Source organism: Rhincodon typus, chromosome 25, assembly GCF_021869965.1.
Source record: "Rhincodon typus isolate 14 chromosome 25, sRhiTyp1.1, whole genome shotgun sequence".
NCBI classification, from domain to species: Eukaryota; Metazoa; Chordata; class Chondrichthyes; order Orectolobiformes; family Rhincodontidae; genus Rhincodon; species Rhincodon typus.
In genome coordinates, this window is record NC_063356.1 from 41838001 (window position 1) to 41852298 (window position 14298).

General features: G+C 42.4%; 1 protein-coding gene across 3 annotated transcripts in view; it reads left to right on the top strand.

The window, feature by feature from the left end:
• LOC109924049 (serine/threonine-protein kinase 38) overlaps positions 1–14298 on the top strand; it is a 50146-nt gene that overhangs the window by 14908 nt on the left and 20940 nt on the right. For all 3 annotated transcript variants that reach the window (XM_048611920.1, XM_048611921.1, XM_048611919.1), the window contains exon 2: positions 8691–8830. In XM_048611920.1, coding sequence (XP_048467877.1) covers positions 8697–8830 — 134 coding nt within the window. In that variant the 5' untranslated portion in view covers positions 8691–8696. The remainder of the gene's footprint in view (positions 1–8690; positions 8831–14298) is intronic.

Here is a 14298-nt window from a genome sequence, read left to right on the forward strand (position 1 = left end):
CCTGCTGTGTTCATCCAGCTCTGCACCTTGATGTCTCGGATTCTCCAGCATCTGCAGTTCCTACTATCTCTGGCACTTGAACCCATGATCTTTTCGCTAAAGTGACAAACCGGTTTAACACTGAGCCCAAGCCAACAGTCCTAAAGGGATCTAGAGTTTCTCAGTTGCTGCTCTTGGGCAAGGCCTGTGTGAGGTCTGCTCAATCTACTGGTTTGCTTTGAACCCCACTGAACCCTACATTTAACCACAGTACCACAATTAGCATTCTGACCTTGAGTGACATGACTATGTCATCTGAGATTTTGTATTTATCATGGAACATATGTGTGACAAAGCCAGCAATTATTACCTGTCCTTATTTATCATTGAAGAGCTGGTGGTGAATGACAACGGTCAATGTGATGAAATTTCATCATGGATTTGATATGGCTGAGTGCACTTACAGTAGGCCAGACCAAGTATGAATGGCAGATTTCCTTGCTGTGATAGTTGCCATGGTCAATAACTTCATATTCCAGACTTTAATTAGAATTTAAATTCTGCCAACTGCAGTGCCGTAGTCTGAGCCTCTAGATTACTAACCCAGTGGTGTTACTAATATGTCCTAGATGTAGCCAGATCAGGGCAGATTTCTTTTGCTGAAGGAAATTTGTGAACCTGATTGGGTTTTAATGGCAGTCTAACAGCTCTCTGCTCACTTTTTTCCTGATGGTAGCTCTTTATTCCGATTTGTTTAAGGAGATTTAAATTCCCCGAATGCTGTGATAGGATTTGAACTTGTATCACTGAAGTAATTTGGATGACTGGCCCAGTAAGAATACCGTTCTGCTGCCGGACTTGCTTTGATCCTGTGCATGCCTCAGTTTTCACTTCCTCATGATTATCCACTAAGATGCAGAAGGAAACTGAGCCAACAAGTTTCATGGTCCATATCATTAAAATGATTCACCACTTGGGCTTTTGAGATTGTATCTCTTATCAGAAATCTCTCAGACGATCTTATCTTCCTTGTTAAGAAAGTGGTGGGGATTTCATGGGCATTGGCTAGCTGGATCCAAATGTTTTACTAGCAGCGAGGCAACATTCCAAATGACACAATAGCTGCACAGAGTTTGCTACACCGAATGTTCCTTCATCAGTTGTTTGCTACTTGCTTTGGGGCATTTCTTGTGTTAATGAAATATGGGAATTCTGAAGTGATGCGAACACTTGGTTCAGACAATAAAATGGCAGCAAGATAAAAACAGAACAAAGCACAGGATGATTCCGAGACTGACTCCTGTCTGCCATTTGCTAATAGTTGTCAGTGCCTCCTGGTTCTTTTACATTTTCTGTTTATAAATAACTGACTCATGCCAGAATTGAAACTCTGTGCAGGGTTTATTGTTGATATGCCAGGAAAGTAATGAGTGCTGACTTGTGTCTGCAGCCTCTCCTATCCTACATATTTCTCGATGTGCACTTTGTGTCAGACTGAGTCAAATGGTTTTAATAAAAGCTTGGCTGTGGAGCACAATGGTGGCTCATAGTGTTTAATGAGAACAGAAGGAATGGGCTGAGCTGGCAGGCTAGATTGGGAACTATTCTCCCGATTGTGTTCTCATTTAGGGTGTGTGTTTATACGGGTTGACCTGTGGAGATCTAATTGAGGTGCTTAACATTAGAATTTGATGGGGTAACGAGAGAGAAACAGTTCCCTCTATTTTGAAACTCAGAGGGACACAATGTGAAAGTTTGATGGGGCCCTCAGTTTTTACTCAAAGACTTAGGATAAATAGCACAAACAGGCCATTCAGCCCAATCAACCTGTGCTAATGCTTATGAGAAGCATTTTTTGTTCACACAAGCTGTGCTTTGTTCTGTTTTTATCTTGCTGCCATTTTATTGTCTGAACCAAGTGTTCGCATCACTTCAGAATTCCCAACATTTGTGGCAGCACTTCTTTATTGATGAGGTTCCTTTCCGCCCGAGTGAGATGTGTTTTTAATTGCAAGGTGGGTGGATACAACCTTTTATATTGTTGTAGAATGTGATGTGGACAGCGTGATGTTTCTGTATAATCTAGATCAACAAAGTAACCAATTAAAGAGGAGAAAATCAGAGATGCAGCAAATAGAAGGAACTGACTGATTCCTGGTGACTGAAGGTGATGACACCCTCTCAAAGGCAGAATGCTGTTGTATAAACCTGTTCTACAACATTTTCAAAACATTCTCCTAAACAATTTCATTTCTTCAGGCTTCCAGCTGAAGCATTACAGATTTGCAGTGTAAAAAGTTTTTGGGGGCTGCTGAGGAGGAATGGCTGCAGATGGTTCAATCTCCAGCTCGTAAAGTTATTGAAATACTTTTGCCAGGCCTTCGGCTTTTGTTGTCTCTTCTAAGTTCAAGGTAACTACTAATCCACATTTACTCAGTGGCCCAGTGAGTTAAGAAATATTGGGAGGAGGCTGAACTGCAGCATATACACCCGTAAAGACTGGTTGGGCTGAATGGTCGGTTTCTGTGCTGTTTATCCAAGTGCTCATGTAAAAGATATCATTCTTGAGCTCTCATCAAGAAGAGAACCCCCTGAATTTTGCAGCACAAGAGAAGGCTATTCAGCCCATTGTTTGTCTGCAGCTCTCTAAAGGATCAATTGATTTTGACCCATTCCATTGTCCCTTCCCTTTTTGCCTGATATGCCTGTGCTGGGACTTTGTCAGAGCGAACAATTAGAACTATTCCATTGAACGTTTCCCAAACCTTGTTATTTGTTCAACATTTTTATTCACTCCCCTTTTTAGGTCAATGCATCTTCTGCTCTGTCTGTTGCTTCTCTGGTATTCTATGTCGTAATGATCCTCTGCAGAAAGATTCAGTTTTGCTTTTTAGACAATTGTCTTTAATTTGGTCCCTCTAGGTTTATCTGCTGAGTGAAAATATACTTTGTCCGATTCATCTCTTTGGCCCCTTCATGATTTTGGTTACCTTTATCTCTAACCTCCTACATTCTAATGAGAAAAGGTCCTGTTTCTCTAAGCCCTTCTGTCCTCTCCATGGCCTTTACGTCCTGAAAGTAAGAAGCTGAAAACAAGCCACAGTATAGGCACTGAGGCTGAGTCAATGATTGTGTAGCTTTCTATTACCTCTTTCTACCCCATTTAAATCAAAGCTAAAACCCTTTTTTTTTTAATATTCCATTAATTTAGAAGTCAACTAGTGGATATTTTTGTTTTCACCATGCATCAGCCCCTTGCCGGAAGATAAAGGCAATTGCTTTTTCCAGAGCTGAATTTGGTTCACAATCTCCAACTTTTGATTCGATGCAAATCTTTGTGACTGTGCTTTGCAATGTTGTCTGATTTTAATGAATCCTTTGGGATGGCTGCAGCTTGTGAAAAAGAAGATCTGATTTCATTAATTTTGGTTAGTTTTGGGGCCAGTGCCTGTGGATGCAGTGCCAGAACCACGTGCTGACGTTTTGCCGGATGGCTTGCTGAACCAAGACGACAGTGGGGGAAGCTTGTTGTAATGTTACAACCAGTCACTCAAGACAATTTGGGGATCACTGAAAATCTCAAAAGATAATCGATTTGGACTGGAGATCAGTGATGCAGGTGGAAAGTAGACTTGGTAACAGAAGTGCTGATTTTTGAGTGTATTGCAGGGAAGAGTTCTGTGTAGATTACAGCAAGTTGTGTCTTAAGACCAGTTGTACGTTTGTATGGTTAGAACTCAGGCCAACCTCTAGAAGTTAGTAGACAGCTAACTGTGTAGACCGGGCTTAGATGTTTCAGGGTCCAGGACAGGAGGATGATCAAGTAGAGCAGGAGCAGGCGCTGATGTGATTCATGATGGTGGAGTTTTAAGGCTGAATCGACAGAAATGAAGAACTGCCATCTCTCATGAATTTTAGTGATCCTTGATGACCCAGAGTGGTGTTAATATCTAGGGGAGTAATTGAGAAATCCATGGGATTTAACTTGATCACATTTGCTATTTGATGTATGCTGTCATGTGTTTGATCACAGTCTATTATCCACATGTTAGTTTTGAGTGTTACGATTACATTCTACACATATTTTAGCTTGTATTACCATTTAACTTCTTTAAAAACTGCAATCTTGTGGCTTTATTCTGCTAGAAAGTCTTTCAGATTTCACCTTTAAAAAATAAAGGTTATTAGTCCCTAGCTGGATCATAACACATTGCAGTGATGGCCACAAGGCAAATGCAGTAAAAATGGGTGAAGTAATGCAGGAGGGTTGACAGGTTGTGTCACCAATCACGCTGCAGGCGACGACAACGACAACAACAATGACTGGCTTCAGCTTCAGCCTTAGGTGAAGGTGGAATTTTGGCCAAGGCCCTGGGAGATCGCTTTCCAACATACAGGTGCTGAGCAACCTCATGAACCACTGGATAGTGGGTTTAGCACCTTCATCTAACATCTCACTCCGGGCTGGGTGGAGGCAGGACATTTATTGACTTATAATCAGTCCCTTGCCCCACCCGCCCACTCCCACCTCACTGATACATCCTAGAGGTGTATCTGGACAGTGAATTGATGTCATGGAGTAGAACCGAAAGATGCAATGTATTCTTTGTATCATGTAGTATGATGTAACTTTCATTCTTTATCTTATTTATGGAAATAGGTTTTTTTAAAATTCTCATGCTCCCTAAGCTTTATATTGATTCTTCTTATCCAATTGAGACAATTCAGACATTAAACATCAACTTTATATATAAACCGATAGTGGGATTGTCATGCTGGTAAAATATAGACCTAATATCAATGAATTTCTACACTTAATCTATAATTAAGGATATAAAGAATGCATAGTGGTTAGAATTGCTTTAACAAAAGTAAGCCATCTAACTCGAATGTATGCCTTTGTCAGAGAAAATGTTGGCTTTTAACAGCTGAATCTTGATTCGAGGATGGTATCCACTAAGGATCACAAGGTTCAACCGTGACTCCCTGTGTGACTGAGCAGCTCATTCTCACCTCGTGGAGTTTTGGGCCGATGAAGTAAAATATTTGTGCGAGGCAGTGGGGCCTGGAGTGCAGGGTTTTCTTCCTTTTCCTTCTTTGTGACTGATCTACTTCATTGTTAAAGTGTTTGTACTCGAAGTGTGTTGCAGCTGGATGGTCGAGTTGTCACTGTTTGGAATCATCTTGACGCGCTGCTCCCAGTTGTCAGTGCTGCTATATTCCAGGGTGAACTTCGATTGTCTTTATGGTGTTTTCATTGACCTCCTCTGGAGTTCTAGCCATTTGGAGTTGAGCAAACAGGACCTGGCCTGATCAGGACCTCTCCAACCACAAAAGCAGCAGGGACAAGGAAACTTTTATCTGTATCTTAGTCGATATCATTCCTTTGTTTGGGACCACACCTTTGGGGCAATTGTTTGTAACAACTCCCTACTGATGAATACAGCTGAAGAGTTAATCGACACTCCTTTTGTCTGTTTTCTTTGCAGCTCAGTTACACAATTTACCACAGTGACTAGCCTTTCTTTTTGTATCAATTGTGAGGTGTTAGCCTGTCTGCGGGCAATTTACTTTTTCATTTCCAAGTGATGAGAAGCTTCCATCTATGGCAGAATTTTAACATTTTAACTGTGGAATTCTACCCTTAGCGATAATTTTCCAACCTCCATTTTATGGGTCTGCTCAATCTTGTTCTGCTGTGCTCTAATAATTCCATCCATTGAAAGGGCCTCAAAGTATTTGCATAGTACCACAGATTACTATTGCTGTAATTACAAGATTGCAGTCACAAAACAAAAATCAAACCACCTTGTCTTCAGCCATCCGATCCCTGTGTTTTATACCAAATTTTCTTTAAATGCTTAAATCTTATGTATTTTCACTGCAAACATTAACAGTGCAATTGGAAGGTTTAAATCTGAGCATTTGCAACAGAAAAGAGGAGGTAGATGGTATGCTCCGTCACCCAGTCTCCCATCCTGAAGGAGTTCGCTTTCTTCAGGTGTCTGAGCCCCCATTTCTGTAATCCCCACCAGTAACTTCATGGTTTGTCCATCTGTGTGTGTGCGCGTGTGGGTGCACGTCTGTGCACCTCTCTTTTCCCCTCTGCAATATTTCCTAACATTCGGTCAAAGAGGAAGTTTTTAAGTCACTTGTCAAATTACACTCCTATACAGTGACTTTGAATGGTTTGTCGAGGGGAGGTGGTTGTGTCCTTCAGTAAATGGTGTGTGTTGTAGATAGGGAGCAGCATTGCGGTTTATCAGTTACTTTCCCGCGTGTGTGGAGTTTTCAGCAGCAAGAATATCAAGTTAGTGTAGGCTGTTGCTATTAGGTTGTTGCTATTAGCCTGTTCAGGCAAGTTGCAGTGTAGAGCTGGGATTCTGTTGGACTGTTGTAATACTGTTGTTAATGGACTGAATCTGCCCTGCACACACTGCCCTGGTTTGTGATGTCCTTGGCCAGCTGCCTAGTCAGTTTAATAATCAACAAGGATGTAAATTAGAAAGTGAGCCAGTAGCTTCCCGGTCCTGTTAATGATTGTTCGTATTTGTGGAAAGGGTGAAGTGAAGGGTTACAAGCAATACTAGGAATGAGATGTTCTAGTAACACAAAATAGCTTTGAATTAGAACAATCCGAGCAGAGAAGTTCATGGATCAAATCCAAGACCTTCGAAATTTGACAGGTTTTGAGAGTGTAAGTGTTTCCTGTGAGTTGGTGAACCATTAAACAAGGAAATTATCACTCAAAGAATGAAAAGGGAAGTGAAAGACTAGACTGTTTCCCTTCATGGCTGTTCTTGCTGCGCAATTGCTTAACATGGAATTGGCTGCATATTTGAACAGGAAGAATAGAGAGCGATTGTTGGGGAAAAACTGGGAATGATGATGAGTGGAAAGCTGCAACTGAGGATCCAGCTCTGGCTGGAAGGGCTGAATCAATTCCCTCTGGGGGGACCTACATTTTTTTTTCAGTGTTGTTTCACTTGGAGCTGATGTTCTTGGTCACTGTCTTTGTGCCCTCTGTGGCATGCTTGGCCAACTCCCTGGGCAGCAGTAGGCACATGGTGGCCTGGATCTCCCATGAATTGATAGTGCTGTGCTTGTTGTAATGGGCCAGATAGGAAGCCTTCCCTGCGATGTGGCCGATTAATACCTTTGACGAACAAGTTCATGATGCTCGTGCCCTTGAAGATGCCAGTTCAGTGTGAACCTGCTTCGTCACTTGGTGAATGCAGATGGAGTAATTTTCTTTCCTGGACTTTCTCCTCTTGCTGGCCTTTTACTAGTGCCTTCTAGATGATTTTCTTTGTGTCCTCCTTGAAAGTTGGCTGAGTTTTCCTCTTGTCAGCCATAGTAACAATCAACTTCAGACACGGGCAAATCGTTGACCTGTACTTGACCTGTGACCTTTGGATAAGCTCTCTGTCAATTTGAAACTGCAGGCCCACATGCGCACTGTCTGTTTTTGTCCAAACATAGTATCTATTGAACAGAAAGAGCCCTCGGCTTTCTTATACCTCCGGAAGTAGACAGGGGTCCTCCACCTGATGCAGCATTGTAACTGGTGGAGAACCCACGGGGTCAGTATTATAACGCAGAGCTCGGTGACTGAGGGAGGGCCACCATGGAACTCGGACTATCAGAGATACTGAGGACAGATGAAGGTGAAGCATGTGTATCCCTGAGTAAACCGTTCTGTCAGAGGTCCGTAATAAAGGGCAGTGCTGCTTTTGGGAATAACAGAGGAAACAGGAGTTGAGCTGACACACACTCTGCTTGCCTGTTGCTTTCATGGTACTGATAATCTGAGACCAAGTTTGCCATCTTTAGAAACTAGAACCTGAATGAAAGCCTGGCAAAGTATTTGGCATCTTTCATGACCTCCAGAATATCTCCAAGCTCTTTACAGCCAATGGAATCATTTTGCAAAATTAGTGCCTGCTGTAATGTAAGAAATCAGACAGCCAATTTGTGCACAGGGAGCTCCAACAAACAGTGACATGATAATGACCAGATTGATTTTGGTAATGCTGACTGAGTGAAGCATGTTCAACAGGGCACCAGGAACAGCTCCCTTGCTCTTAGTTACAGTAGTGCCGTGGGAGCTTTGGTGCCATGTGACCAGACCTTTTACATTTAAAGATAAATTTGCCATAGTCCCAGAGGGCTGCTCTCTCATTAGAGAGATACGACTGGTGGTGTTTTTTTTTCTGAGGGTCACCATGTCTCAGGCAAGGGGTGAGGTTGAAAAGATAGGACCAAAATGGTAACCTCAGCCCAGTGTTGGAACTGAATCTGTGCTATTGGCATCAGCCTCCTGGAACTGACCTCCCCCCAGGAAATGGTTTAGTCTCCCATCCAAAAGGTAGCCCCTGGCGACAATGCAGCACTTCCTCACCACAGCATTGGAATGTCGGTCTAGATTTTTACACTCTGTGTCTGTAGTGGGTCTTGGACCACATCCTTCAATCTCAGAGACAAATACGCTACCAACGCCACATCTGGTCAGGAAGCATCATGATTAAAATTCAGAAATGTCCCTCCAACTTTGGGAAAAGTTAGATCCGTGGGTGTTGAAGGTTGAATCAGTTGGGCTTAGAGCCCAGCACTGGTGTCTGTTGCTGCAGAATCAAGTGTCGATGTGTGTAAAAGTCAAATATTCCTTGTAACCTGCATCATTTGATGTTGGATATTTTGCTCCTGTGCAGGTAGTCATGGCGATGACCGGGCAGACCACCTCTTACTCCAGCATGAGCAACCACACAAAGGAGCGGGTCACCATTACAAAGGTCACCCTTGAAAACTTCTACAGTAACTTGATTGCACAGCACGAAGAGAGAGAAATGAGGTAAGCATTGAGCATCGGGGGTGGTAATGTACTTCTGGTGGTAGTGCCTGCCTGGAGACTGGTCTTTTAAGCCCGAATTAGACATTATCTGTCCATCTACTCCATCCATCCCTGGCTTCTCTTGACCCACCAATTTAAAAAAAGAAGCCTTGTCCTTTGTATGGTGTCAGGCACTGAGAGTGCGTAGAAAGTAGGAACAGGAGTGGCCATTTGGCTGTTTGAGCCTGTTCCCCTGTTCAATATGATCATGGCTGAGCATCCAACTCCATACCCTGTTCCTGCTTTCTCCCCATACTTCTTGATCCTGTTAGCCCTAAGAATTATATCTAACTCCTCCTTGAAAACATTCCATGTTTTGGTCTTTCTGTAGCAGAGACTTCCACGGGTTCACCACTCTCTGGGTGAAGAAATGCCTCCTCATCTCAGTCCTAAATGGCCTATCCCATATCCTTAGCCTGTAACCCCTGGTTCTGGACTTCCCAGACATCAGGAGCATCCTTCCTGTGTTTACCCTGTCTAGCCCTATTAGAATTTTATAGGTTTCTTTGAGCTCCCCACTTGGTCTTCTAAAATCCAGTGAATATAGTCCCAACCAGTCCAGGGCTCTACTCTTATGTCACTCCTGCCATTCCCAGGAATCAGTCTGGTGAATCTTTGTTGCACCCCCTCCAAAGCCAGTAACTATGGATGTGCATTGATATTTGAGATTTTTAATAAGTGTCTTGAATTAAATTAACATATTTTAAGTAACACCCTAGTACTGACTACTCTCCTGATCTTAATCAAACTCCCTCACCATCAACTGTTAACCTCTTGCCCAACATCTGTGTTATTGATTTTGATTGTATTGCTTCCGTTCATTAATATAGCTCCTTGATATTTACCAAGGGGCCACTACACTCAGTGTCTTGTGTCATTATGCTGTCTCTACTGATAATCGAGATCCCTGGCAAATGAGTGGCAGAACAGGCTGAAGACTGGATGGCCTACTACTGTTCCTAATGGTGTGCACCTCCAGAGCAGTGACCACAATGTGATCTCATTTTAAAGTGCAAACTGAAAAGATGCCAGATTGGATAAGAACATATTCTGGAAAGAGGAATGAGATGGGAAGAGAAATTTGAAAAAGAACTTGTACTGTGGGATTTTTTAAAAATTGGGTGAACGGAATGTGTGGAATGACTTAGAGCCTTTTAAAAATGAAACTTTTTAAATGTCAGTACCAGAGCTTAGAAAACTAAACTAAAGAGAAGGCCAAATGGAGGCTGTAGGAATGAAAAATGAAACCAACAAAAGTAGGTTAATCAAAGGAGGAGAGAATGCCAAAATGTGTGAGCGCCAGTGAAGTATTCCATGGAATTGTTCAGTATAAAATGTGACTTCACATGAATTGGAGCAGGAGGAAACCATTTGAGCCTGCTCCCTCATTGATGTGAATAAGATGGCTGACATCTACATGAACTCCAACTGTCCCAACGTTGCTTGATTTTCTTAGTGTTCAAATATCAACCAGTCTCTGTCTGAAATGTATTCAACAACTGTCCATGCTCTAGAGCTTAGGGGCATAGACTCAAAATAAGGGGGAGCAGATTTAGGACTGAGTTCAGGAGGAACTTCTTCACCCAAAGGGTTGTGAATCTGTGGAATTCCCTGCCCAGTGAAGCAGTTGAGGCTACCTTGCTGAATGTTTTTAAGGCAAAGATAGATTTTTGAACAGTAAGGGAGATAAGGGATATGGTGAGCAGGCGGCTAAGTGGAGCTGAGTCCATGGAAAGATTAGCCATGATCTTATTGAATGGCAGAGCAGGTTCGATGGCCAGATGGCCTACTCCTGCCCCTATTTCTGATGTTCGTATGATCTCTGGAGTAGAGACTTCTAAACATTCACAGCTCTTTGAGTGAAGGATTTAACTTCATCTCGGTCCTAAATGAACAACCCCTTTACTCTGTGATTATAATTTCTTTAAATTTTGGATTCTGAACTAGGACAAAACAGCCATGTAACATCTATCTGTCAAACCCTCTAAGGGCTTCTGTGTTTTAATTAATTCACTTTATTTTAAGCCCAGGAAAATAATACACCAATCTACTCAATTCCTCCTCAAAGATCATCTCTGTCATCCCAGGAATAAATCTAATAGGCTTTCATTCCAAAGTGACATTGTGTATTTGTTTTTGCATTCTAGCATGATGTTGCATGTGCATGCACAGTGAATTAAATGTAAGAGCAGGAGAATGTTTTACTAGAGGTTGAGGTTCTGGAATGTACTATCAGAGCCAGTGACTAAGGTGGATCTATGTCAACACTTAAGAATAGGTTACTAAATGCTCCCATTTATATATCACTTTATCACAACTTCAGAGCGATCCAAAGTGCTTCATAGCCAGTTAAATACTGTAATGTGCCTATGACATAGTCCAATAAACCAGCAGTGATATAAATGCCCCAGTTGACCTGCTTTAGTAATACTGATTGGATTGCTCAGATTTGGAGATAACTCCCTGTTGCTTAAACTGTGACGTAGGGATTTTTACCCGAGAGGACACTCTTAATTTAAAATCTTGTCTGGAAGACGGCTCCCTCTGATAGTGCAGCACCTCCTCAATACTTAGCTGAAATACCAAACTTAATGATGAGCTAAAGATCTGGCATGGCCGTGTACAAGGAAGGTACATAGGAGTAGGGGTTCAGAAATAGTATTTTGGGCAGAGTGGCCTGTTTTCCTGTTGTAAGGGGTTCTGCACTGCACTGTTTATTTTAAGGGATAGTCAGTTTTGTGGTTTAAAAATCATTTCCTCCTTGAGAGCTGCCTTGAGAAAGGTTCTTTCATAATGTTTCAACTGTACAATCTATTTCCTGTCAAATTTTGGAACTACTTTCCTCTCTTGCCCCTTTTGACAAAGAACTTGTGGAAACCTATTGTTTGTTCTCTTGCTGTTGAATTGTGGCTTTACACGGCTGATGCTGCCAAAACTCTGATTCAGAGCGAGAGTTGACCCGCGCCATTGTAAAGGTGAAATCCCACACGACAGGACGAGGTGTGTCAGACCAGAAGATGTTTCTTAATCTTTACAAAAAGTGTATGAGACTATTCTTCCCAGGCCATTGTTGATGTACGCATACAGGCTGTGAGAGTTCACAATTGAGTTTTGTTGACTTATCAACAGGGAAACTGCAGTTACTTGGCTGATGTCATACCATGCAATTATCTCACTACTCTCCACTTAGAATTTTGTTAATTGGCATAACCCGAGAAGAATGATAACGTTTACAAGATAACCACCCATAAAGCAACCCTTTGTTACTTTAGCATCGATAGAAGGAAGTTCATGTTCCAACAACGATCTCTTTTGGTAAAATACTGTGTTCGTGATGCTCACTTTTGTGGATATTCTTTCCTGTTTCCTCCTCCTGGTTATGCATCATTAACGATGACCTAGTCACCCCCTCTGTTACATTACACAGGGCCCTTTGTCACCTGATTGCCTGGGTGGTTGAACCAAGGATCACTGTATCTGATTGTGCCTAATATTCACATGCACCGCACCACACCCACCAGTCTGTGCCCTCCTAAACACAATAGTGCTGTGGCTAACTGTGTCCCCCTTTGTTCTAGCTAATTGTCTAATGCAGTGCAGACTGGATAAATGAAAGCAGTGACCCCATAATTTGGGATTGAGTGGGTCTTAACCCTGAAATGGGATTGTCAAAGGGCTATGCCACTCTAGATCAGTGGACCGTAAGAAGAAATTGAGGGTGTGGCATATGGTTTTGGAGAGCCATGACCATCAAGCTAGTAGCAGTGCTCCTGGTTTGGGGAGAGTTGAATCCTTGCTAGGTAACTGTTTCAATAGCGCTGATGATCTCCAGTATCCTGGTATAATTCTGTGTTGTGTGTGTGTGTGTGTGTGTGTGTTAGCTTTGATTGAGAATGTCAGCACTACAGCCCCATACTGTCCTCTCCAGTGTACTTTCACAGAGCTGTCCCTCCTTAGGTTAATAAATAGTAGTTGCGAACAGCAAGTTGTCTATGTCTTAGCCCTGCTTTCACTGAGATTTGCACAATTACACTTCAGGATTCAGGCTCTCAGTCATTGTGCAAGGCCAGAAGGGGAGAAAGGTGTCGGTTTTCATGTTGTAAAAAGAATTATTGGCTTCATAGAAGATTGTTTGGAAGTAATGTATGAAATGTGGTTTCAAAAGTTTGGCAATCGCTGTGTGCTATGTAAGATCCAGTTGTATTTAGCCAACCTGTGTGTTGTATGGTAAAATTGGAGAATGGCACTCTCTGGTGGTGGATGTTCAAAGTGACATGTATCCCTTCAATGTATATGCATATCCTTGTTGTTAATCTGGAGCGAGATATTTAGGATATTGTTTAAAGAAGGAGGAAGGATTGGTGCTGTCTGTAATCTGCAGTGTTACTGATTGAACATTATATAAAACTTCTAGTCTTATTAAGTTCCTGCTGATAACCATTTCTAACTGAGAGTCTGTTCACCTTTGTTTGACGTTCAGTGACATTATCGCCATTAAATATCCCACCTTCAATATCCTGGGAGCCAGGCACTCAACTGGAACAGCTCTGTAAATGTCATAGCTGCTAGAACAAGTCATGAGTTTTGTGCCCAATCTAAAAAGTACAAGTCGGGAGTGTGATGGAAATTTACCTGAGTGAGTGAGGTATGGCACTAACAGCACGAGATAACCTAAACACCATTCCGGCTCTTGTAGGCTGCTTGACTGAGGCTCTATTCACCATCTGAAACATTTCACTCCCTCAGTCAATGATTGTTTATTTTAAAATTCATTCACGGTCGCTGGCTAGGCAGCATTTCTTGCCCATCCCTAATTGCCCTGAGGGCAGTTAAGAGTCAACCACATTGCTGTGGGACTGGAGTCACATGTAGGCCAGACCAGGTAAGGATGGCAGTTTCCTTCCCTAAAGGGCATTAGTGAACCAGATGGATTTTTCCGACAATCGACAATGGATTCATGGTCATCATTAGATTTTTGATTCCAGATATTTTATTGAATTCAAATTCTACCGTCTCTGCTGTGGTAGGATTTGAACCTGGGTCCCCAGAATGTTATCGGCTGTCTGGATTAATAGTCCAGCAATAATACCACTAGGCCATTGCCTCCCCATTTGATGCACAGAGATAGCAGTGTGTACCATCTATAAGATGCGCTGCAGCAACTCAGCAAGGCTCCTCCAACAACCCATTCCAAACCTGCAACCTCTACCATCGCGAATGACAAGGGCAGCAGATACAGGGAACACCACTCACCATCCTTACTTGGAAATGTGTCACTGTCCCTTCACTGTTACTGGGTCAAAATCCTGGAATTCCCTCCCTAATAGCAGTGTGGGGTGTATCTTCTCTCAGACTGCAGTCGTTCAAGATCAGTGTTTTGAGAGAAATTAGGAATAGGTAATAAATGAGATAGTAGGAACTGCCGATGC